This window comes from Sceloporus occidentalis, unplaced genomic scaffold (genome assembly GCF_023333645.1).
Source record: "Sceloporus occidentalis isolate IW3139 unplaced genomic scaffold, rSceOcc1.0.p SCAF_47, whole genome shotgun sequence".
Taxonomy (NCBI): domain Eukaryota; kingdom Metazoa; phylum Chordata; class Lepidosauria; order Squamata; family Phrynosomatidae; genus Sceloporus; species Sceloporus occidentalis.
Genome location: NW_028317027.1, coordinates 2,346,393 through 2,372,551, shown reverse-complemented (window position 1 = coordinate 2,372,551; position 26,159 = coordinate 2,346,393). Strand labels below are relative to the sequence as shown.

At 36.7% G+C, this 26,159-nt stretch overlaps 1 protein-coding gene across 1 annotated transcript in view; it reads left to right on the top strand.

Annotated features, from left to right (window-relative positions):
* Window positions 1–25,366, top strand: part of LOC149289200 (ATP-binding cassette sub-family C member 5-like) — a 31,869-nt gene extending 6,503 nt beyond the window's left edge. Inside the window, exons 4-29 of the mRNA XM_089490866.1 lie at window positions 372–605; window positions 809–982; window positions 1,104–1,251; window positions 1,435–1,583; window positions 1,890–1,997; window positions 2,618–2,911; window positions 3,535–3,606; window positions 5,854–5,978; window positions 7,351–7,423; window positions 7,948–8,151; window positions 9,698–9,823; window positions 9,976–10,081; window positions 12,807–13,058; window positions 13,198–13,379; window positions 13,895–14,041; window positions 14,815–14,944; window positions 15,658–15,811; window positions 16,167–16,295; window positions 17,066–17,252; window positions 18,278–18,367; window positions 20,791–20,980; window positions 21,423–21,582; window positions 21,964–22,042; window positions 22,956–23,069; window positions 23,884–24,048; window positions 25,265–25,366. Coding sequence (XP_089346992.1) covers window positions 372–605; window positions 809–982; window positions 1,104–1,251; window positions 1,435–1,583; window positions 1,890–1,997; window positions 2,618–2,911; window positions 3,535–3,606; window positions 5,854–5,978; window positions 7,351–7,423; window positions 7,948–8,151; window positions 9,698–9,823; window positions 9,976–10,081; window positions 12,807–13,058; window positions 13,198–13,379; window positions 13,895–14,041; window positions 14,815–14,944; window positions 15,658–15,811; window positions 16,167–16,295; window positions 17,066–17,252; window positions 18,278–18,367; window positions 20,791–20,980; window positions 21,423–21,582; window positions 21,964–22,042; window positions 22,956–23,069; window positions 23,884–24,048; window positions 25,265–25,366 — 3,894 coding nt within the window. The remainder of the gene's footprint in view (window positions 1–371; window positions 606–808; window positions 983–1,103; window positions 1,252–1,434; window positions 1,584–1,889; window positions 1,998–2,617; window positions 2,912–3,534; window positions 3,607–5,853; window positions 5,979–7,350; window positions 7,424–7,947; window positions 8,152–9,697; window positions 9,824–9,975; window positions 10,082–12,806; window positions 13,059–13,197; window positions 13,380–13,894; window positions 14,042–14,814; window positions 14,945–15,657; window positions 15,812–16,166; window positions 16,296–17,065; window positions 17,253–18,277; window positions 18,368–20,790; window positions 20,981–21,422; window positions 21,583–21,963; window positions 22,043–22,955; window positions 23,070–23,883; window positions 24,049–25,264) is intronic.
* The last annotated feature ends 793 nt before the right edge of the window (window positions 25,367–26,159 follow it).

Here is a 26,159-nt window from a genome sequence, read left to right as displayed (position 1 = left end):
ATAAATCAAGATATGTACACGATCAATATGACAGTGAATGTGTTTGCGCTCTGTGTTCAGCTGACTAAAATAAAAGCTATAATCATAATATACATACATAGAGATAGAGATATTTTGACACACTTGATAATGTTTATGATTTAAATAAAAAAATATGCATTTTTTTTGGTCACGTATTTAAAAAAAAAAGTCCAAACCATAGCCTCTTGTGTCATAATAGTCAGTCTTTAAAAAAAAAAAAAAATTGCAGCTCTTGTCACAAGGCTATGTAAACACAGATCACATAATCCAGATTTAAAGTTATTTTGTAAAATATATGATTTAAGAATATATATTATCAGGCTAAAGGTGTCCCTTAATCTTTTCCGTAGGCCATTTTCGTCCGGGCACTCCTAGATCACACACAAGCTCTGGAATCAAACCTCCTTTATGGCATTCTGCTTGTGACTGGTATTTTTTCAACAGAACTTATCCGCTCTTGGTCTTTTTCTCTTAATTGGGCTATGAACTATAGAACAGGAATCCGCTTAAAGGCAGCTGCGCTAGGCATGGCTTTCCAAAAAATCCTGAAACTAAAAGAAACCAAGCATGTTACAGCTGGAGAGGTAATCATTTAAAATAATTATTCCACGTTTTCCAATAAGTAACTTTATTTAAACAGATTTTGGATTGAAATTGTTTTGTTATTGGTTATTTATTTTCATTAAAGTAAATAATTTTCTTATTCTTGTATATTGTTTCTGGTATCAGTGTGCAACAGAGCTATAAAATAAATTTATTTTTAGGAATGTGTTTTATTATCTTCCAGCTTGTAAACTTATGCTCAAATGATGGTTATCGGCTCTATGAAGTAGCTGCCATAGGCTGTGTGTTGGCTGCAGGTCCTGTTGTTGCTGTCTTGGGTGTGATTTATACAACTTTTCTCCTTGGACCAACAGCGCTAATAGGTTCTGCTGTATTTATATTATTTTATCCATGCATGGTAAGTTTATCTTCCTTCCCATAAGGCTTTTAATTTTATTGCAGATACTGTCCGTATATTGTGAAAAAATAAAGTATCACCTGGCACTAATATGCAAGCTTCCTTTGTCATTTGCATTCAGATGCTGGCATCCAAGCTGACTGCATATTTCAGGGCAAAATGTATAGTAATCACAGATAGAAGAGTGAGAAGAATGAATGAAATTCTAAATTGTATTCGATTCATTAAAATGTATGCATGGGAAAATTATTTTATCCAGAACATTCAAGGTGAGTTTCATTTGTCACAGTCTTTATAGCACAATATTTATCAAATGTAGGCTCTGCGTCCTTTGTGGAATAAGGTTGCACAGCATCATGAACTTCTACCATTGATTTGCATGTAATGGCGATGGTACCAATGAATGTAAACCTATTTTCCCACTTGTTCACTACTTCTATTTTCTGTGTTAGGGATCAGAAATGATGAAAAAAACTTCTTGGAAAAAGCTGGTTACGTGCAAAGTATTACATCGGGGGTAGCCCCAATTGTGGCTGTTGTGGCGAGTGTTTGTACATTTACAGTCCATGTAACCCTTGGATATAGTTTGAGTGCATCAGAGGTATGTAAATATGTGTGGTTAAACAAAACTTGTTGAAATGGGATTACAAATGCAGTAGTGATATGATTCGTCTGATGGACATTCAGATAATGTTTTACTGGCAATAATAAAAGAAACAAACCATTGTTTTAAGGTTTTTATATCTAGATTATAAGATTTTGGGCAGGGTCCTCTTAATCTGTCAGTTCTAATTTTGTCTCACCTCTATTGTAAAAAAGATCTTTTAGAGAGTGGATTTTTTAGACTTCCTTTGGGCATGCTCCTGTCTCCCTCTTACTATGTTGTTTTTTTCCCTTATTTTCGTAGGCTTTCACAGTTGTTACAGTGTTTAACGCAATGACTTCAGCTCTCAAAATGATACCGCATGGCATAAAAGCAGCTGCTGAGGCCTCTGTTTCCATATCCAGATTTAAGGTGGGCATTTATTCATACTTACTTAGAGCAGCTTTTTTATGTCCATGACAAGAAAATGGCTGTGGGAGAGTATCTAGGTGTCATACGTCTTAGACAGTTGCATTGTGCATATCAAGCATAATACTGGTGCTCTATATCATATATATATATATATATATATATATATATATATATATATATATATATATATATATATATATATATATGCTACTTTATGGACCATTGGTGTTTAGTTATGAAAAATGACTCCATATTGAATTGAGCACCAGTGGTTCAGAAATGAGTTGCAATTTTACTAAGTCTATTTTTAAGATATATTTTCAGGAATATCATGCTTCCAGAACACACATTGTTCATATCACAGTGGTTGCGATGATCATACTTACGTCATCATATGGATGTGTGGCGTTAGCTGGTCTAGGCCAGCAATGAGACGTGTGTAGGAGTTAGTGGAAATCTCCAGTGCAGTCAGACTCGCAGGAAATAGAGTATTAAAAAGCCTCAAACTCAAGCCTTAATCTTCTTCAGGTATCCATAATACTACCTTCGAGATACGATGTGTAACTTGATAAACCTATGATACATCATTTCCCATTTGTATTTCAAATACCCATTTGCAGAAATTGTTCTTGATGGAAGAAATTTACATTTGTAGTAAACAAAATGGAAGATCATGTAATATTATTGAATTTAGAGGTGCTTACTTCTCATGGAAACAAGGGTCAAGCAGCTCCAAAACAATATATGGAATACAACCAAATAGCTCAAAAGATGGGAAGGGGATCCCACATAAAAATGGCCTGGAATTCCCGAACACCGATGAAAACAAAGTACCCTTGTGTGCCACTGGTATGAAATATTCTTCATCTGAGCATGCTCCAGTTCTTCATGATATAAACTTCACTTTGCAAGAGGTATGTTTTCTTATTTCTAAATAAGGTTGTTTTGCAATTGCAACACAGTTAGTGTAATACATAAGTAAATAATAAGTAATTACACAAAATGTAAAAAGTATAAAAAAATATATGAAAAAAATACCTTTGTGGTATGGCATTACATTTTGGTTGCATGCAAGTTCCTTCAGATCATATGGAACTATATTATTAATATACTGCCCCTTATGTGACCTGAAACTTTCTTGGTTATTGTTATTTTGTAATACCTTTTACCAACAGTGTACGTATGTACTGAATGCCAGTATATGACATCATATGCAAGCATTCTACTCAGAGCAGCATGCTGTGATGGCGGGGCCAGCTCGATACAGTTATCATAGTGTATACAAGCCAGCTGCACAGTGGATAGCTTGATTGTCCAATTAAGTGATCTTACTCCACTTTCTGTAACTGAATCTTAAATGTAATAACATTTCCTGTTAGGTTTTGCAGCTTCTTAAAGATACGCTTATGAGATAATCCATTGGGATGAACATCATATGATCCTATTTTTTAGGCACGAGACATTAAATAAAAGATGTTCTTATTTACAATAATCCTAAAAAATGCAAATGAGAATAGATTTCATTTTTTCCCCACAGGGTGAACTTGTAGGAATCTGTGGAAGTGTTGGAAGCGGTAAAAGTTCTCTAATATTATCCGTACTAGGTCAAGTAAGTTTATGTTGATCTAAGTTATCTTTGTTAATATGTTTTATCTCAGTGTGACGTATGTAATTTGATGGGACTGTTGATGGGAATAAGCATTAAGCACCATCAAAATAGGCTTGGTTAGTACAGTATATTAACCATTCAAGAACAAAGGGCTGGGACACACTTTTCCCAGCTTGTTTGGAATTTTGCTATAGTTAAATTTGGGTGACAATCCTATAAATGGTGTACATTTTAACTAGGAAAACCTAGTTTATCTAGGCCTAATCAGCAAACAATAAATATATATATTGGTAAAAATTATAACAAAAATAATACAGGTAATATTTGCCCAACTCAGGTTTTAGGTTTGTGACATTGTGCAAAACAGTTCACTGGTCACAATATTTTGCCCATCATCTAGTAGCATAATCCTTAAGTTCAAATAACACTACTAAAATTCACATTAAAGAAAATGCTATGTACAGATGTTTTTAGACAAATTGCAACCAATCGACTGTTGATATCTTGCATGATCTAGATGTAAAAATTGTTTGTTAAAAAGTTACTTTCCCTAGAAATATACATAGTTTTTTAAAGTCTATAGGCATCTAGTAATGTGATATACAGGTGCTCTGGTCAAAACTAAGGCCTATTACACATTATTAGACAATGTTTTCACCCCACACGGGCTTAGTTATGTTCACCTAGGGAAATGCAACATTAGATGCAGCATTACAATTAAAAAAATGCACCTCAACACACAGGATTATAGGTAGAAATAAAACAATCTGTCTAAAAAGTTTCCATTTTCATTTTGTATTACCATGTTTACAGAGTGAAGAACTGTAAAGTACTTCACGTTAAATGCTCTGTCGTGGCAGGAATATGCTACCTGACAGACAATCACAAATGGTGAACTCATTAGTCTTGTGTTGATTCAGTGGAAAATCATTGTGGTTTGACAGAGCTATTTATTCTTGATAAAAGGAGCCATGTGGCCACTTATAGCAGCTCTATACATGGTATGGGAAATTTAAAGTTAGATGGGATAGGCAGGAATCCAGTACAAGATCAATGACTGATGAAGGTCTGAGTCGGAAAAAACAGGCAGACTAAATCAGCCACATGGTTCTTATTTGGCATCAAATTAGGCAGTTAATGTTAATGTTAGGCAGTTAATGACAGATAGATATCAGTGTGAAAAAGTAATTGGCATTATAATTGCTGATTCTGTCACTGTGTGCCACACAAAAAATTCAAATTTGCTTTTTAAACTTTATTTCACTTTAATATCCTTTAGAACCTCATTCTCCTCTTCAGCTGTCTTGGTCTTAACGGGCAGAAACATCTGAAGCAGCGAACCTGATGGCTTCTGAGAAATGTGTTCTACTAGTGAAACTATACACATTCCATTTAAATTAGGGGTGAACGGTAGGGGTCTAGATTCAATGAGCCACCCAAACATTAATTAATCTTGATGATGATGGAAAAAGCAAGGTTTGTCATTCAACTACATGTCCTCATTACCTTAGATTATTGTAGGTTGAATTTTATATGTAATATACTACTTGTTATGTACTGTTTTACCTTTGTACAGTGCTGTGGAAGATGATGGCGGCATATAAATCAATAAATAGTTAGACATAATAATATCTAAATTAAGTTATTCGTTATAAGCTCCAAGGCATTTTAGAAGGAAATTACTACACCTAACCAGCTTAATTAAATCACTTGTAAATTTAATTGAGTTGTCATGCTCTACATTCCAGAATTCAATATAAACTGTATTTGGTAACCATATAAAGAGAAGAAAATATATTACTGATTCAGTTAGTATATTTTAATTTCAATGCTGATATATATTCATTAAGATTATCAGATCCAAGATATCCCTGCACTACATATTGTTATAATTAATTATACTGTAATTTATAATTTAACAAACGTTGTGTAATTAGTGTTTAACACATCATAAAATACCAGGATTTACAAGTAGACACGAATGCACAATGCTTTGGGAAAAATATCTACAATATAACCACCAAGCATGAACAAGATTAATAAACAGGGCCTATATATTTAAAAAAACAGGTTGGTGCCCATTGTATATACTGTATAATGCTAATACTGTTCATGTTATATGGCTTTAAAATGTGTCTACTCCTGCTTTTGCTTAGATTTCCCGTTACTAATAAATACTGCATTGTATTTATAAATAATGTGCTATTCTATATTTGTTAAGCTTGTTCTTTTATGCCCAATCTATAGATGACGTTATTACAGGGTACTGTGTCGGTGACTGGAAGCATTGCCTATGTACCTCAGCAGGCGTGGATATACAACGCATCCTTTAGGGAAAATATACTGTTTGGGAAAGAATACAACAGAGAAAGGTATATTTTGAGCTCATTATCTCCAGTTGAAGCTAGTTAGAAGTAATATTGCAAACCTTTAAAAATGATATGTATGGAAACTGGAATCATACTGGAGTCATCATGTATCCAGCAAAAGTGATGTTTCTCCAAAGGTTGAGTTGCCGAAATGTTTGTCTCAACAGAACAGCTCTCTCGTCACTTTGCAATTTTTTTGACTGTTTTTGCTTCACTATTTATTTGATTGTGGACTGTATGCTTTGTTTTTTGCAAGTATATTTCTTTTTTGATTTTCTCATTAAAATTATTTTTTTTTACTTTTATATGTTTTTGCACAATCATGTGCATTCATTTTTGTCTGTCCTATTGGAGTCAGCTTGAGAGTGTTCCACTTAATATAATTATTTTTGTATTTTTTTTTTGCTTTAGGTGAGTGCCTTTCTATACTTTTGTTGTAGTTTTACTCCATATGTTAAATTGACCCAGGGTCTCACAGGCCGTTACTGTCCCTGGTAAGACTGCACTGAGCTGTCTTGAATATGTGCAAGCTAAAAGATGCCAGCTGCAATGGAAGCTTCTGGGGCAATTTCTCATTAAAACCAATACATCTTTTGATGTAAAAAATAAGGTGGAGATTCAGAATGGGAAAATAAAACTTTAGTATGAATCTTCACTCTGTGCAGAACAATACTTGGCTAGAAGATCTGTGTTATGGCTTGGAAGTGGGAACCTTTGATTGAACCCTCTAGCCAGCTTTTCACCATTAGCCAATTCTTCTCCTCTTTCTCATGGTTGCCTCTAGACCTGGCCTTATGTCACTATTCCCCTTCAAATGCCTTGCTATCAATATGTGTGTGCTTTTCTTGCTGGTCTGTGTGTATAAAACAGTCTGTCCTGTGTTAATAAGCAAGTCCTGCTTCTTCTTCATCTTAGCCTTATCTGGTTATTGCAGGGAATTCCTTTGCAAAAAACTATATTTTACTCAACTTTAGAGAGAGAGTCAATAACTAATCATTTTTTCTTCAAAAAATATCTTCTAGCTGTCATTCTACATTAACAAAAAGATGTGTTAGTGTTTTGCTTAAGGGAGCAGTAGTGCCTCATTATCAGTATATTATGTACAAAGGGCTTGAACCTTATTTGTGCTGTTAATCACATTTAAAAATAGACTTTCTCAGTGATAGAGCTTTCTTCTTTTATAACATGGGAAAACTGGAAGCATAGAATTATACTTAAGGAGTGACAAAAATAAATGCTTATTGTTTTTGGGTTGCATTTGGGTTGCCAGATTTCATTCTATGTTTGATACCCTGAATAGACACACGTGTTTTAAATATTGGTAGCACTTTTCCCTTTTGTAATGTTTTGTATAATTTTTTTTGGTTATGTTCAGATACAGGACTGTATTAAAATCATGCTGTTTGGAACCAGATATTGATTCATTACCTGATGGAGACTTAACAGAGGTAAGACCAAATTGTTTTAGGCAAGTTTCAGAGACATTTTTATTTAATTTTATAGGGTGTGTGATTATCATAATGATATTGGCATAAGAGCATTACAGAGAAAAATCATTTAATGGACTGTACATTGAAAATATGGACATCTTGTCCATCCTTGCTTTTCCAGTCTTCACGTAATGAAATTACAGCCAGTAGAACATAACTTTTCATTCACATTGTAAATGTTCTAAATGGAGTTAATGTATTTATCTGTATTGTTGGTGTGCAGGCATGAGAAAGAAGAAAACCTTTTGGAAACAAGCACATTATAGGGATGATAATTCTAAGATATAATTGAAGCTGGCCTTTTTACTTCAATCACATTTAGCTTAAGGGGATGTGCATTAGGTTGAGGTTACAAGCACGTGGTCATACTGTACCTTTGCTTACTCAACACATCTGCACTCTACAAGCATGGTAACATCCACATGGTGCAGTGAACAGTAGGATACTTTTCCTTCTGACACAAAATTTTCTTTTTTCTATAGATAGGGGAGCGTGGAGTGAATCTCAGCGGAGGACAGCGCCAAAGAATCAGCTTGGCCCGGGCTCTCTATAGTGAAAATAGACTAGTTCTTTTGGATGATCCACTAAGTGCATCAGATGTACACGTGAGAGCAGAATTATTCCAAAAGGCAATTAAAATTGGAATGTACAATAGGAGTGTCTTGTTTGTAACGCACCAAATGCAGGTACAGTACAAGTGGATGATGATTGACTGAACATTCTGAAAAAATTACTGTCCACCTTTATTAAATTATACAACGCAATGAACCATAAATGTGCCACCTGCTTTAAAAAAGAAGCAAAACAAAAGAGAAATGTTAAATTGATAATTAAAAGATTACCTTTTACTTATAGCGCACCACCTATTATAATGCCAAGGCAGTGAACTTGGGCTGTTGGTTAGATTGTGGAATTCTTGACAGTGATGAGGATATCAGGAATTGGGGATAAAGGGGACGCAGAAATAACCAGAACCTTTCTTGTACACATAGGTAGTGAAAAGTTGCAATTTTAGAGAGACAACTAGTGATGGTAACCAAGGAGTTATGTGACCCAGAGGTAGTAGGGCGGCAGGAGCTTGGCAGCTTGCACAAAGTTTTAGATAAAGTGAAGACAGGGCTCCTTATGAGGTAAAAGGGATGGGGAGAGAGATGAAAGGAAGGAGAGCTTCACTGACGTTGATAGAGGGAGAGCGAGTGTGTGTTTATGTGTAAATGCATAGTGTTAGAGTTAGTGTGTGTGTGTGTTAGTGTATAGTGTAGAGTGTAAACGAGAGTGTGTGTTGCTGTATGTCAGCATATGGTGATAGAGTGTGTATGTATGGTGATAGAATGAGTGTATGTCAGTGTTAGAGTGTCAGGAGTCTTAGGGAGAGGAGGGAGATAGTGTATGGTTGTGTAGAGCGTTTATCTTTTATTTGCGCATGCATGTGTTTTAGTATACGAAGATATCCTACCTAATCTCCCTGGTTCCTTCTCCCTATACAAGTCACTGACTCTGGCCTACCTTGTCTAAGTAGCATTGCAGGGGTTAACTGGAACTTCATTGGTTGATGCTAGAGGAGGCCCCTGCCGGCGACCAATAGAGTCGCTTGTACGGACCTGACGCCGAAACTTGGCCTGGGGAGACCACTGGTCTCCAGCCTCCAGGAGGTAAAGGTTGTAGTGGCTTCATCAATGTGAGATTAACTAGCACATGTTTTTAATTCTCATGATTACCGTTATTTTTATTCATTTATATAGTGCCATCATATTCTAAAGTCGGATGTTTAGAAAATGCTTACATATTTAATGCAAACATAAGGTTATTGTTTGGATACTTCCAATGCCTAGATTTGTGTACGTTAGGGTTAAACAGGGTTATTATGCAGAGCTTCAAGACGTACAACTGTCATGCTAGGCTTCTTAGCAAAAAAAAGGGCTGAAGCTAACGTCATTCTACATCTCCTTTTGAAGGTTGCTTGTATAACATTGCTAAAGTTAGTTACCAAATTGGAGGTTGTAGTAGTTCAATTGAAGGCTGTCTGACAAAATAACAATCTTGACCTGTGTTGGCCAAGGGTATTTCGCAGTCCTTGCATTTATCAAATTGATCTATCACCAATACATAAGACAGTGGTTTTTTTTTCTTGCAAATTATAGACTTTTCATAACTTGCAGGTCTCAAGTAGGTTAATTGAATTTTGAAGCCAGGTGTGAGTAATAGAACTGTAATTATTGTATTTTTTCTCAGTATCTCTCACAGTGTGATGAGGTTCTGTTCATGAAAGAAGGGCATATTACAGAGCAAGGAACACATGAAGAACTCATGAAACTAAATGGTGACTACGCAGCTCTGTTTGAGGGCACATGGGAAGTGGTAAGAACAAAATGAGAAACTCTATTTTGTTTTTGCATTTTATTACAAAAAAAAATGTTGTACACGTAGCATTATGCTAATTAATGTATCACTGTGCATTTTAACCAAACTTGTAAGTGCTACTCTCTCAATTATCACACTTTATTTCACAGAGTATCTTTAAAGACAATGTCAACTGGAGCACAAAGGAACCAAACATAGATAGAAATCATTCCAGTAGTGATTATGTTTCTCTTTGTGATAGCAGCAAGGATGAAGGTAACCTGATTTTAAACATGTTGTGTTGTTAATTTATTTAACATGCCAAATAAATAAAGATGTACATGAGGAATCCCTCTATGCACAGCTGCAGTTATAAGCTTTCATGTCGATGCATGCAATCTTCATATAATGTAGAATACATTTTATTACTTTGTGTGTTTGTCACCCGAAATACAGTACCTAGGAGTCTAAAGGTCAGTGGCGTCTCCAGGTTTCATATTTAGGGGGGGCACATGGGGGGCCAGGGACCAAAGTAGGGGGGCCAATTATAAAACGGTACATATACACTATATATATATATATATATATATATATATATATACACATACACACACACACACGTTAGACGTGCATTTTTAACTACATAATATGCACTTATCTCTTTGAAGTAAAGACTGTGATTAAAATATGATTTCAAAATAACAGCTAAAGTGACAGTTATTTTTCATTCTTTAATATTAGCCCCTGCTGACAATATATATAAATATTAGACCCTGCTGCAGATATATAGAAATATTACACCCTGCTTCCGATATATATTAATATTACCCCTGCTGCGGATATATATTAATATTAGCCCCTGCTGCGGATACATACTTATATTATACCCTGCTGCCGATATACATAGAAATTATACCCTGCTGCCAACATATATTGATATTAGCCCCTACTGCCGATATATAGTATTAGCCCCTGCAGCCAATATTTATTGATAATAGGCCCTGCAGCCAATATATATTAATATTAGCCCCTGCTGCCGATATATATAAACATTAGTCCCAGCTTCCGATATATATTAATATTAGCCCCTGCAGCCAATATATATTAATATTAGACCCTGCTGCCAATATATTTGCCACACTGACTGCAGATCAGGGGAAGACAGTGAGAGTCAGTGCAGTGTTCCCTCCTTCTGACTGCACCGTGACATTGAGAGGTCCTCTCCCCTGTAATCATCCCCAGAGTCCCTTTGTCCCCTCATTCACTAAACCATAGCGCTCTTTTACTTACACCCTGTAGTTCAGGTATAGATCAAATAAACAACACATGGAAACAGCACATGCAACTGAATGAGATAAAAAAAAAACTTGTATTTGCAGGTATACATAAATAATGTATGGAAACATAGCATTGCAGGTATAAACCAACAGAACACACAAACCCAGCATTGCAGGTATATATCAACTGGAAATCACATGTACACTCAGCACTGAAGGTTTAGATCAAATAATCAACACATGGAAACAGCACTCCAGGTATTGATCAACTGAATAAGACATGCAAATCCTATATTTGCAGGTAAACATTAATAATGTATAGAAATATAGCCGATACAGATGAACACAAAACCCAGCTTTGCAGATATAAATCAATTGGAAATTACATATAAACTCTGCATTAAAAGGTATAGATAAAACCCCCTAAATTACAGGCATAGATCACTGGTCACACACCCCAAAGCCAACCCTGGTGTCCACACTGCCCACATAGAACCTGACCAGCACCTAAGTTACACATTATGTCAACTTTGTCCCCAAACAGTTGAACGTACGCCGTTTTTGTCCCATAAAGACGTCTCCCTCCCAATCTATCTTATCTACCCCCTCTCCCTCCCAATCTATCCTATCTACCCCCTCTCCCTCCCAATCTATCCTATCTACCTCCTCTCCCTCCCTATCTACCACATCTGCCTCTCTATCTACCACATCTGCCTCCCACTCTATCCTATGTACCCCCCTCTCCCTCCAAATCTATCCTATGTACCCCCCTCTCCCTCCCAATCTATCCTATGTACCCCCCTCTCCCTCCCAATCTATCCTATGTACCCCCCTCTCCCTCCCAATCTATCCTATCTACCCCCTCTCCCTCCCAATCAATCCTAACTATCCCCTCTCCCTCCCAATGTATCCCATCCACCCCCATCTCCCTCCCAATCTACCCCCTCTCCCTCCCAATCTATCCTATCTACCCCCTCTCCCTCCCAATCTATCCTTATCTACCCCTTCTCACTTCCTATCTACCTCTTCTGACTCTCTAACCCCCTCCTAACTTTCTAACCCCCCCTTTGAAGTTCACTTACCTTGGGCTTGTCCAGCGGTGAGATCGCGAGGTCTCTGTATCCCTGGTTCTGCCGGCTTCACTGCTGGGCGCCGGATATGACGACATATACCGGCGCTCGGCTTGAAATGCCGGCACTGCGAACCAGGAAGAGGCCTCGCGGTCGCGGAGAAGAGTGAGAGGCGCCGAACGGTTGCTGAGAACTTATTCCTCAGCAACCGCTCTGCGCCTCTCACTCTTCCCTCCGGGTCTATTAAAAAAAAAAAAAAGACGGCGTTTCAATTGGGGGGGCACACCGGGGGGCACAGCATGATGTAGGGGGGGCCATGGCCCCCTCTGGCCCCCCCCTGCCGACGCCACTGCTAAAGGTGACAGATTTTCAAGATTGTGAGTCTCTGTTGATATTTGACGTGATCCGTACATTAAAATATGTGGTATAATTTACAGCACAGAATATTATAAAATACATCCTAACATTCCATGGGGCAAGAGAGGCAGCTATTTAAGGCCTGGGCATCCTGGAAATCCAAAGAAGCCCAAATTATTTCGGTTTAAATATCACCTAATTTAATTTTCCTTTTAAATGTACAAATTTGTCGAAAATAAACACTATTACATGTTATTTTGATAATCAGAACGTAAACTGACATTATTGATGTTTCAGATGCATATTACGAGACAGCCGATGAAATAAATTCACTAAATTCAGAGGGATCCAATACAGACAACAATACTTGCAATGCAGAAACAGATGGACAGGATGCGGAAATTCCAACAGAAATAGCAGAAGAGCACTCTAGTCACTACTGTCTGAGAAGAAGCTCCTCAGATGTACGCAATGTAGTACACGCAGATCTAGATGATGGTGAGAAGGGAACCGTTCGCCCAAGCTGCAAAGCGGAGGAGGAGGCCAGGGGTATGTGAACATTCAGTCTGCATCCACATAGGCCAAGTTATTTTTTATAGAGTATTTCATCGGAATAAATAATTTGTTGTGTTCTATTACATATTGTCCTATTGGGAATCAACGTTTTATTCGATATAACATTTCACAGGACTCATGCAAGCAGAAGAGAAAGCAGAAGGTTCTGTGCCATGGTCCGTTTATGGAGTCTACATCAAGGCAGCTGGAGGACCAATCCTGCTTGTTGCCAATGCTGTTCTGTTTTTGTTTAGTGTAGGAAGTGTAACCTTTTGCAATTGGTGGCTTAGCTACTGGATTGATCAAGGTAATGGGGTGAGTGATTAACAAAAACAATGCAGATATCATGGAATAATGTAAGTTGTCTTTGGAAAGTTTCAGTGACATAGTATAGTGTAAGCAAATCTGTAAGTTACTGATGGTACATTGCCTAAAAGAAAATAAGTTAGTAGCTCAGTTTTATAACATTTAGCGGTTAAACGGACGAGTATTTAGTTTACCCAATGAAAACATTGCTTCCTCTTTATTAAACGGGCCATGTATGAGTTTGTCTGTGAAATGGAGTTTGTGAGGACAGCAAATGATTTAGAGAGTTTCAGGGATTTCTTTCTGGATGGCAAACTCATCACTCCAGTTTGTATTATATCTGAAGAAGGAACCATGATGTCTCCAAAGCTTATATGACTCATCATATTGCTTTCTGAACACCGGCTCATTGAAAAGAATCAAATACACCATCTTCTGATGGACCATTGTGGACATGCATCCATTCAAAGAACATATAAAGTTCAAATTCAAACTTATTAAGGTAACTTTTCTTTTTTTCCTAGAATACATCTGTTTCTGCAAGCAATGGGACTCTTGTTGCCGGCGATGTAAGCGATAACCCTAACCTTAAGTTTTATATACTGGTTTATACTTCTGGATTGGCAGCAGTCCTTCTTACAAGATGCATCCGAGGATATGTTTTTGTAAAGGTAAGACTTATTCTGTGATATTTCATATACATATACCTTTGTGACTCCGTATATCCCTTAAACCGAGCACAGTGCTTGACTTGCGTGTGTGTGTGTATATAATTGTCTAGTGTATGTGTGCATATGTGTGTTCATATGCTTGTATGGGCGTGTCTAATATATATGTGTATTTTTCCACATCTGGTCATAGGTTTGATCATCTTTCAAAAGTACACATACGTATATATAAACATACTTAAGTTATTTTGGGTGCATTTATGGTGCTTCATGGAAAAAGGGAGATACAACAATTTCTCAGCAATTTTTTTTGCTAGTTTGTTGTGAGTTTGATTTACATAGAGCCGATTTACTGTGCCGATGTATCAGTTTACACAGTAGGGCAATCTTTTGGTGATAATGTCTGAGTATATTGTCAGGTTTGCCTAATCAGTGAACCTGAATACTTTCAGACTATGCACCTGGGTTTAATCTGGCTAGAGGTTTCAAATCCATGACCATGTCCGTACAGTCTGGAAATTAGAATGGTCTCTGCAGCTTCACAAGTTAAATAGATTTATGGGCCATGTAGTTCTCAGCCAGAGGTCCACATTTTACTACCCCTAGTCCAAAATGATAACAACGGTTTTCATCTTTGTTTTTCCTAAACAAATAACCGTAGAATTATTCCCTTGCTTTCGATGTATACTTTCAAACCAAAGCAGTTTCATAGTTGTATGAATTCTATACCCCACAAAGCATAGGGCATGATAAACTGAGGCTTATTCCATTTTTAGAGTACGTTAAAGGCATCAACAAGACTCCATGATCTGCTGTTTCACAAAATTCTCTGCAGCCCAGTAAGGCTTTTTGACACGACCCCTCTTGGGCGCATCTTAAACAGGTTCACTAAAGACATGGATGAAGGTGAGTTGGGCATCATTGGAACTTCTCATAGTTGCATGTTTAGTGGTGCAAGGGAGAAAATAGTGGAGAGGTGTGTGAAAGCAGAACATATCGAGTGGTTTATCATTCCATTCAGAGTGGCATTCTAGTCCTAGTCAACCTAGGGCTAGAGCTACCTCCTATTATAGTTATTAATGTGCATAGTTTTACTTCACTATAATAACATAGCTGTAGTAGTATGATAAGCTGATTTTGTACCTGCTGCGTAATTGTTAAAATGCAATTACATGGGCAGTCAAGCCCTATTTTTTATCAAGAAAGTGACATAATATAATTTTTGTTATAGGTATATGAACCCATATTCTTTTGCACTTAATGTGAACATACACACAAGGCCACCTAGATTTAAACTATAATTACAATGTCCTTTTGGAAAGAAAAAGTCATTGCTTATATATGACCTTTCTGATTATCATTTTTAAACATTTCTTTTAAACAATTTTCAATAAGAATGTACATGACTTCATTTTTGAACAGAGGATGCATCAAATATGTTTTTGGTTGTTCTGCTGCAATGTTTGGCACATACTATTTTCTACCATCGAGTTGTTGTAAGAGCAGAACTCTCTGGTCACATTGGTGGTTTAAGTCAAAACTGTCTTTAAGCGTATGCTTGATATTTCCACAAATAACACCATATTTATCTAAAGCCCTTTTTTTCTTTATCATTTCAGTTGATACACATCTTCCAAGCCAACTGGAGCAACTCTTTCAGAATTTAATACTTGTTTTATTTTGTCTTGCTGTTATAAGTGTGGTATTTCCGTGGTTCCTTTTGTCCGTCATACCTTTAAGTGCTCTCTTCTATGTAATAAACAAGGTTTCAAGGTAGGACCTATTTTTTTGATATGTTAGGAGTTTTGTATGATCCTCACATTAAAATTATAATGAAATATTAATTTTGAAGGAAGGAAGTTGAGATGTTGTTGATTATGCCAGTAATGCATGTCTGAGATGGTAATTAATATTCCATTGACCAGGTGGTAATATATAATAAGGCAAAATATCAAAGACATGTTTTGTGAATTATTTATTGCTTTTGGCACAGACATCGATGCACATAAAGGGAATTGGTTTTTAATAGGGAAGTAGTTTATATACAGACTGTTCCCCATGTGATGGTCGAATGTGACATTATTTGTATGTATATTATTCTAAACACCAATAAATGCTTTCATTGCAGAGTACTGATCCGTGAGCTGAAACGTTTGAATAATATAAGTCATTCGCCATTAATATCTCACATCACATCGACGTTGCATGGATTAACTACAGTCCAGGCCTACAGTAAAACCAATGATGCCCTTCTCGCGTAAGTTACAGATTTCGTGTGGAAATTGTAGTGAATAAGCACCGTGTTGTGTTTTTGTTTTGTTCTGTACCTAAAGTGCAGCAACACACCTAGCTTGATGGTATATCTTTATTACTGTGTCATTTTCATTACGGAAGTAATGCTTTAGTAATTAATTTATTACCGGTGATATTTTTAACCGTCTTTTCCCTTCGGCATCTATCTTTGTTTCTTTGATGAATTTTGTAATTTATCTAGATTGATTGATTATTGAAATTCCTGAGGAGGTGTGTCTGATTTTAACTCTAAAATAAATAAAAGCTATGTTTTGGAGGAATGAGTTTTTAAACTCATTCCTCAAAAAAAAAAAAAAAAAAAAAGCTTTAAAAAAAATACTGAGTCTGCATGTCGGATGTTCTATTTCTCTCTTTTTAAAGTGATATATTTTGTTGAGATTCTCTTTTGTATAATGCTATATTTGTTATTATCTAATAATATTACTATATTCTATGTAGCGAAAGTATTTTAGATACTATGGTAGTTAAATGTAGTTCTAAGCGCCATTTTATTGGGACCAACATATTTCCGTTTTTTATACCAAGAAAACAAAAAAGTGATTCATGCGCTTATAGTGATCAAAATAAAAATATTGAACCTGTTCCTGAAAGCAAATTCCTTTTGATAAACTGGCTCTCAAAAGGAGAGAAAATAAAACAAGAAAAAACATATAGTGTAGTATGTTTAGCTCTGTCTTTTTATTTTTCATATATTTCCATTTTTTACAATTTTAGGTTTCAGAAGCTTTTGGATTCCAGCCATGTGCCTCATTTCCTGTTAAGCTGTGCTACACGTTGGTTGGCTGTGCGCCTCGACCTGATCAGCATTGCCGTTATCACGCTTACGGCTTTGTGCATAGTTCTGATGCAGGGACACATACCACCAGCGTATGCAGGATTAGCAATATCTTATGCTATGCAGGTACATCAGTGAATGTAGGGTTCAGGGTCCACCAGTTCTACTTGTGTTAGACTGTAATGCCTATCATTCTTTCAGCTAAGCTCTGAGGGGCAGAGAGTATTGAATAGAGTGCTCTTCTGCAACGTCGGCTGTCTGTATTGGATCCCTTTGAATTTAGTAAATTCATTTAATTGACTGTTTCATAATATGCATCTCAGGTTACTATTCAGTTATCCATATGGCATGTACCAATCTTTATTTTAAACAGATTAAGACTTTAATATTTCATTCTTTCTAAAAGGATCACTTTCATATTTTTAGAAATAAGTATTAAATTGTAAGTGTAAGGGGCAAATACTTTTCCACAGCATTGTATATATAACCGATTGGAGGTACACATTAGGTACAAGCCTGTGCTTTTGTTTTTACTTAAAAGGATTACTTTAAAATACATTTTTCAACTTGGGGTAGAAGGTGCAGCCCTGCAGCTGCCATCTCCTCTGTTGTCCCATTATTCTTGCCACTGATTGGCTGCAAGAAGGAGCCAATCAGTTTCACGCTGAACTCAGGGAAATGGGGCAAATGTATATGGGGGGATTCTACAGAATCTCCAGATGGGGGATTCTACAGAAGCACATGACAAATTTGAAGGAACCACACAGCTATCATATGCATTAAAATGTGTATGATGGCTGTAGTGTCCCTTTAAACTGCAGTGCTTTCTTCTTCTTTATTCCTGGAAATGGCTACAGTTACCTGACACTGACAATTTAGATCTGTATGTGAGCTGGGAAAATACATTCGTGTCTCAATTTTCTTACAAAATACAGCAGAAAGGGGTAAAAAAAACTCGAATGCTGGTTTTTAATTGAATCAATGGCTTGGGAAATATTGGTAGCAATTTAGACATGAGGTGCTTGAAATTTAGTGAGATAACATAAAAAGTGAGAAAAAATAAAAATGATGAAACCATCTTTTTTTATGAAACCACTGAATACGCTTCAAACAGTAAATGGATTGATATATTGATTTCCATGCTTGTTCAGCTCACAGGACTCTTCCAATTTACTGCTCGGCTGATGACGGAGACAGAAGCCAGATTCACATCAGTAGAGAGGATCAGCTACTACACAGAGGCAAGTCCACAATTTTTAGTATATATATATATATATATAATAAATTACCCTAATTCTCAGGATTTTTCCCCAATCTGAGGGTTTTAGGGTGAAGAAGCTGAATCTCTGGGTCATACAGTCTGGAGCTGACTCTTTCATATTCTACACTGTTGGGGTAGACCATGCACACTCACACAGCAGGTTTTTGAGAGCTAAAGCATGTAGTGTGTAAAATAATCGCATGTCCTCTGTAGCATCACTCACTACAAATTGCCTCTGGACACAACATCAGCACAAGCACTGTGTGTCAGGAGCTCCATGAAATGGGTTTCCATGGCTGAACATAAGTTTAAGATTACCATGCGTTATTCCAAGTGTTGGAACTCCATTTTAAAGCTCATCGTTTCAGAATGGTATGTCCAACAAGTTTATATAGGTGTAATGGTCAGAAGTCTACATACTTTTGGTCATATAGTGTGTGTTTATATATACATATCTGAACCCACATGTAGGTAGACTATCTGCAGTTTACACTTAATAAAATTTTCCTCACAAAGCCTGTTACCAGACAGAGATTATTTTTATCATTTGCTACTATTTACTGCATCAGGTAAATGGGACAATATAGTTTACCATATTTTAATGACAAGTTTAGATCATCTATATGGTAGTGTTACCATAACTCTACAATGCACCCTATACTGAGGACAGTATCTACGAAGGGAGAAGATGTGGCGTTGACCTCGGCCTCAGCCCTAGAGCAGCACCCAACATAAATATGCCACTGATGCCGTGCTTCCTCAAGAGGCAGAGTTCTAGGACATGATGTCATGTTCTGCTGCTCAAAATTCAGGTCAAGTGGCATCAGAACAGAGAGGGAGATGCCTATGGGAGTTGCACTGGACCAGGCTTAGGGCAGCAACACCGTTTTAAAATATACCACTGACCACATTTTTTTTATTCCTGCAATGTCATGGAACTTAACTTGCTTAACTAATCCATGATTCAGTGAAATATGATCAGAACGTAACTTACTAACAAAAGATAAACATTTTGGAAACTTTTGTTTCAAGGACCATTACTTTTGTTTTAAAGCTTTATTGCCTAAAATTATCAGATAATATGTATGTTATATATGCTTTGTGTTTTTTATATTTGATATACTTTTCAGTCTTCTGTGGGCTAATTAATATTGCCGTATGAAACAGCGATTCTGTAAAGATGGTAAAATAGTCAAACATTTACAGAACTTCCTTTATACCATTGGGTGTTGGTGTAGGCCAAAGATGAAAATGTTATCTCCGTGCATAAGTTTAAAGTGCCTTGTGACAATTTGCGTAGTTGTGATGTTATTGGTTTCCCAAGAAACAATCAAGGTTCCAGGAGCACATGATCTTGAAGCAACCTTTACTATTGACATTACTATACTGAGTGATAATACAGCTGTACATTTCAGAGCTCTTTTTTTTAAACTATTTATGTTTTCAACAAATTCAACTGAAGTAGTTAAAATCTTCCATTGCTAATAGTGTTTCAAGTCCACGCATGTTTTGTATGTTATGAAGAGTTACTTCGAAACCATGCTGCTTTTCTTGACCCTTATAAACACCAAAACCTATTGCAAGGAGAGCACGTAAGGAAAAAAGGTAGATACAAAGTAAATCTTTATTAAACAATATGATTTAAATACATATAAAAAAAAATATATATAATAAAAAAGCATCTCGGCACCCTTGGAGTTGGTACGTTTGGACTTGGCACCATTCATCAGCAGGCTTTTTGCTGTTTTCAGCCTTGTTTCTAGGTTTGGTTAGTAACTTTTGAGCACCGATGTACCATTGCTGTATGTTATTTCATTTGTTCCTTTTTACTTTATCGCTGTGGTCATCCTTGTGTTTCTTATTTGTGCCTTCATATACATACGTATTTCCATCCTAGTTCCTGTAGTCCTGTGTCCTTGTTCATATGTACCTTCCTATATGTGTCTTGGTGCCGAGATGCTTTTTTATTATATATATTTTTTCATATGTATTTTAATCATATTGTTTAATAAAGATTTACTTTGTATATACCTTTTTTCCTTACGTGCTCTCCTTGCAATAGGTTTTGGTGTTTATATATGTACAGTGCACGTATCTCTACCATTATTGGTAGTTTGTTCATTTTTGGTGATTATTTTTCTTGACCCTTATCTAAAGAGAATTCCAATATCTAAAATATACTTTTCGCCTGTGTCCTTTCTGTAGCATACTAAACCTCGTTGTATACAATAGAAACATAGAATTTTATGGCCATTTGGACCATTAATTATGCTATTTTCTACCTGCTGTAAAACCTCCAAACAAACCCCTAGGCGATACTGAATTACTACCCCATAATGCTCTCTATATACGATATTTTACTGATATGCACAGTCAGCCATTTTATGTTTGTTTTCCCTCCAGAACCTGGAATCTGAAGGACCCCACCATATTGAGGAAACATCACCTCCTGACGACTGGCCCCAGAATGGAGCAATCACTTTCCAAAATGTAGAAATGCGATATCGCAAAGAACTGCCCCTAGTCCTGAAGAAAATCACATTCAGCATCAAACCACATGAGAAAATTGGATTAGTAGGGAGAACTGGATCAGGTTGGTTTATTTTCACCCTGGGCTAAAAGATTTAAGAAAATCCCAATATTCAACTAAAAGGTATAAAGCAGAAATCGAGGGCTGGCCAGAAAGCCCTGTGTCTGATTGTAATAACTCGGAGTCAGTTATGTGAAAGTAAAGCAGGTATTACTAAACAGATTAAAAAAAACACAGTTCCTGACATATTATGTTTTATAAATTGTAATTTATTTTTTAGATATTCTTGTTTACAGACCTCAGTTTACCAATCTAACATTAACCATTTCTGCACCAGATATAAAACACATTTTGTGTTTAAAATAATATCAGCAGCTGATCGGGAGTGTGGGGTGTCAGGTGCCTGTTATATGGTGTTTGGATTCATGTTTTATTTTTCCTGTGGAGAATGTGTTTTTAGGTTTCTTTCTTTAAGCTTGTTAACGTAAACTTTTTTTTTTCTCAGGGAAAACTTCTTTAGGAGTTGCATTATTTAGATTATTTGAATTAGATGGTGGTTTTATTACCGTTGATGATGTAAGAATCGGCAAAATTGGACTACAGGATCTAAGGAAGAAACTCTCTATCATTCCCCAGGAGCCTGTTCTGTTTGTTGGAAGTATGAGGTAAGCTTGTGGGGTAATCAACCACCACACAGCTTAGTTTACATGTATAAAAATGACCTGCCTTGTTATAGTATGCATGGTACATATAGAGAACCACATTGACTGAGGCTCATTGATTATGTGGGATGTATTAATAAAAGGAGGTGAAAGATGGTAAACAGAATAAGGTCTATAATCAGATATTGCAAATACATATTAGATTGCAGATATTGTTAAATTACTTAAATGTTCAAGTTAAAGCATCAATATATGATGTCTAAGCCATATTAAATTATAGCATCAATGCATGTTGTATGTGCCATATTCACTTATTGCATTATTGACAATATTTTTGTTTGGATTGCATAGAATGTACTAAAACAATGTTATGCTAAATTGTAGATCTAATTTGGACCCAATGAATCAGTATACAGATGAAGAGATCTGGAGAGCCTTGGAATGCACCCACATGAAACAACGAGTATGTAATATAATTCAAACTCTGACAATACAATTAAGTACCAGTGAACATTGCGGCATCGTGTTATAATGTAAGGAATATAGGCTCAAGGACATAAGGGCAAAATGCCAGTAAAATTGCCTTTAGGGCATGACAGTGGTTATCAATCAATTATATTAAACAGTGTATTTTACTTTAATGGTAAGTGGTCGTTTTACCGTTAACTTAGGTTTAAAAGTCATTAGAGCCGCTACCGCTAACAAAAAGCTCTGAAAACAACGTCATGTGATGACATACTGCGTTACTCTGTCTTTATATATATATTTATATATATATATATATATATATATATATATATATATTATAGTTTAGCAGCTGATTAGTAATGCTACTGCACTACACAAATGTTTTCATTGCTTGTAGAAGGGGACGTGGGGTAGAATGCAAGCATGTCTTAGGTACCGGTGTGTGATTAGCAGCTTAAGCACAGTTATGTTGCTGGCATTCAAAGCATGCCTCCCAACTTTCCCACTTTTTCGTAGGACAGTTCCAAATTTCCCACTCTATCCCACTGTCCCACTCTACAACAATCCTGCGGCCCCGATTTCTTTCTCCGGTATCTGGACTGGAGAAAGCATGCTTTGCATGTGCAGAATCGTGTGCATGCGCAATAACGCTACCAGTTAGCAGTGACACTCTACCTTTCCGGGTAAGAAGTTAGTAGGTATGCTAACACACGTTGAGAGTCATGCATGCTATAAGGAGCCATTTTGGTACAAAATGGTGAAAGTGGCTCAATCACCATAGTAATTGACTGAATGTTCCTACTTACTGTATGTAAGTAACAAATGCATCCTGAGGGTATAGTCTCTTTGCCAATGACATATTGGTTCTTTTGTGTATGAAGTATTCACCTAATGTATATGGTTGATAGGTCATGCAGATGGAAAAAGCGCTGTATGCTGGTGTTACAGAAAATGGAAGTAACTTCTCTGTTGGAGAGCGGCAGTTACTCTGTATGGCACGGGCTTTATTGCGAAACAGCAAGGTACAACACAGATGTCTCGCAAGGTGCTTTAAGTATCGTTTAGAAACAAATATATTGATATCAATGGTTAGACTTTTTTGTTTACATCAGCGTTTATACGTACAAATATAAAACATAGCCTTTTTAGATATTCATGTCCAAAACACCTTCAAAGAATGTAAAAAAAGCAATTGTATTTGTTTTTAGGAAGGATGAGTAAAGGATTATTAAGATGTTTAACTCACTTCCAGGCTAATTACCGTAGTGTTGACAGTCAGAAAATATATTAGTTATTGCAAATGCAATGATTTTGTTGTATAAGGAAGAAAGCTACATGTAGGATTTTCCCAGCAATGCTCCTCGGCTAAACGCTACCGGTGTCAGTGTACATTTTCTAAATCAACCAAATAGTGTGGCTCCCTCTTCTGTTTATTGTTAATAAGTGCAAATACAACTTTGAAGTACACAGAGTACTGTTTGTTTAATGCAGTATTTTGTGTTTTTCTTTGACCTTGCGATGATGACCACAATAAACCGCATGGGGACAGGGCCTAGTGGGTGGTCCTATGACATACTTTTACCCACGGACCCTGCGTGGTGTTAGTTGACCCCTGGTTGCCGCTGACCAATATCTCAAGAGCTGAACGTTGAATCGTCAGCCATGTCACAAATCGAAACATCACATACTGTTAGCGTACAATAGTATGTTTTTAAATTTTGTGTTGAGTTGATTTGTTTTAAAGTAAAAACTTTTACTGGTGGCTGAAAGTGTGAATTTCTCCAACATGTTCTGGGACTAATTGTTGGTATTAAATGTAGCTATGTGTTTGTGCAGATTTTACTTTTAGATGAAGCAACTGCTGCGATCGATAACGAAACAGATGCACTTATCCAGAAAACGATTAAGGATGCCTTTAGTGAATGCACTGTACTCATTATCGCTCACCGATTAAACACTGTATTCCACTGTGATAGAATAATGGTGATGGACAATGGAAAGGTAAGCCTATGAATGTCCACTTGTGTTAGAGAATTGACAACAGATCTGTAAAGCTACACACCAGTGTTCCATGCAGCCTCATTAATGAAGAATTAATGAAGTAAGTGAGTATGGTCCCTTTAAGCAAAAGTCTAAGCTCTTTGGTAAATACCGTATTGGCTCGGATATAGGCTGCCCCCGTATATAGGCCGCACCCTAAAAGTTTGGTGCTTTTTTAAAGAAAAAGTTTTTTTCTTTAAAAAAGCACCAAAAAAACATGCTGCCACTCTGCCCCCCCCGAGATATGCTGCCACTGTCCTCCCCCCCCCGAGATATGCTGCCACTGTCCGTTTCCCCCCCCGAGATATGCTGCCACTGTCCTCCCCCCGAGATATGCTGCCACTGTTCGTCTCCCCCCCCCGAGATATGCTGCCACTGTCCTCCTCCTCCTCCCCCCCGAGATATGCTGCCACTGTCCTCCCATGAGTGTAATGGGTTGCTTATTTAGGGTTATAGATACCCTATGAATCCTTCGTCTGTCCCTCAGGAGAGTCTCCAGCCTCAAAAGGTAGATGGACCTTTGTCTTAGATCACAAAAGTAGTCACGACCACCATGATTGTGAAGAACAAATGGAACATTTTATTGTTGTAAAACATAGCCTTATATATCCACATAATTGAATTAACATTAATAAATAGGTATATGTAGACAACCCAACCTTTAATCCCATTTGGCTACTGAATATCCTCCTGGCAGTAATCCTGTTAATGGGATTTGTTAACACAATGGAGTTCCTGCCTGAGCCATCTTTGTTTGGCAGCCAGGCTGGAGCCATCTCTGTCTACCTTGGGGCCCTGTATGACAGGTCATTCTGTCACAATGAGCATCCAACCATGTATCTAAAGCACCAAGTTTCATAAGCCTTTAGCGTAGTCTCATGGACTGTGTTGTGACATTTCGTTTCAAGTAGGTGAATGTTTATATACAGTCAGTGATGAATTTTGCCCCCCAGGACGTGCAACCAACACTCTATGTACAATTAGAGCCTTTGCTGAGGGCCCCACCAGTCTTATCACACCAATAGCCAGCTGATCTTTAGAGTCTTCTGGTCAGGAACTTCAGGTAATTTCTCACTGGCCCCTGAGTGATGAGCAACCTGACAACACATGACTACACACAACACAACAGTTTAAGTTCATTAATGAGCATTTGCTATATAAACATCTTTCTTTTCAGATCGTGGAGTATGATAAGCCATCAGTTTTGCTGTCCAACGAAATATCAACATTTTATGGCATGGTGGCTACAGCAGAAAAACAAACTTTGTCACCCCCATAGTCCATGAACAGCATGAACAAAACATGTCTGCCTGGTGCATAGAGACATTCAAGACACAGACTTCTGCAGTGAGCGTGGGATTTGTGACCACAGTTTCAAGCATCAGCTAATTTGATAGCACTGTGAAAATATTATACCTTTGATCTTAGGCTAAACATGCAATTATATTTTATTTAAACAAATAGTAATTCTGGTATTGGGAGATTTGCTGTGGAATTGTACTGTAACAAGTTATTAACAACAAGTATAGCAGGGTAAGTCTTATTGTTTGTGGGGCAATTATATACATATATATATATGTATTTTTTTTTAGAAATCCATGGTTCCATGGATCTCTTGAAATCAAAGAGAATCCCTAAAGAAAACATTATGATATCAGCAGTGGGTTTTTTAAGTGTTAATGTATGTGTAATTCTTTATTTATTTTTTTGGAAGATGGGGAAATGCAGGTTAAAGGATTGCATTTAATATCTTATGAACAATGATTGCAGAAATGCACAAATTATAGAATTTTATGCAAATAAAGTAACATTGTAGGTGGCAGGTCCACTGTAACTGTTAAATGATGTAAGAACATTTAATACAATGGTAACCTTACACCGTATATATCATATTTAAATAAAAAAAAAAATGTTTTTATGTAGAAAACAATTGGCTAGCCATTACAAGGGAAAAATGATTTACCCGCATTGTTACAAATGTTCTGGCTTAAACTCAATTGCGTAACAACTAAACATGTACGGACAATAAATGATGACCTTAGAACCATTCTTGTATTAAAGGGCTCATTTTT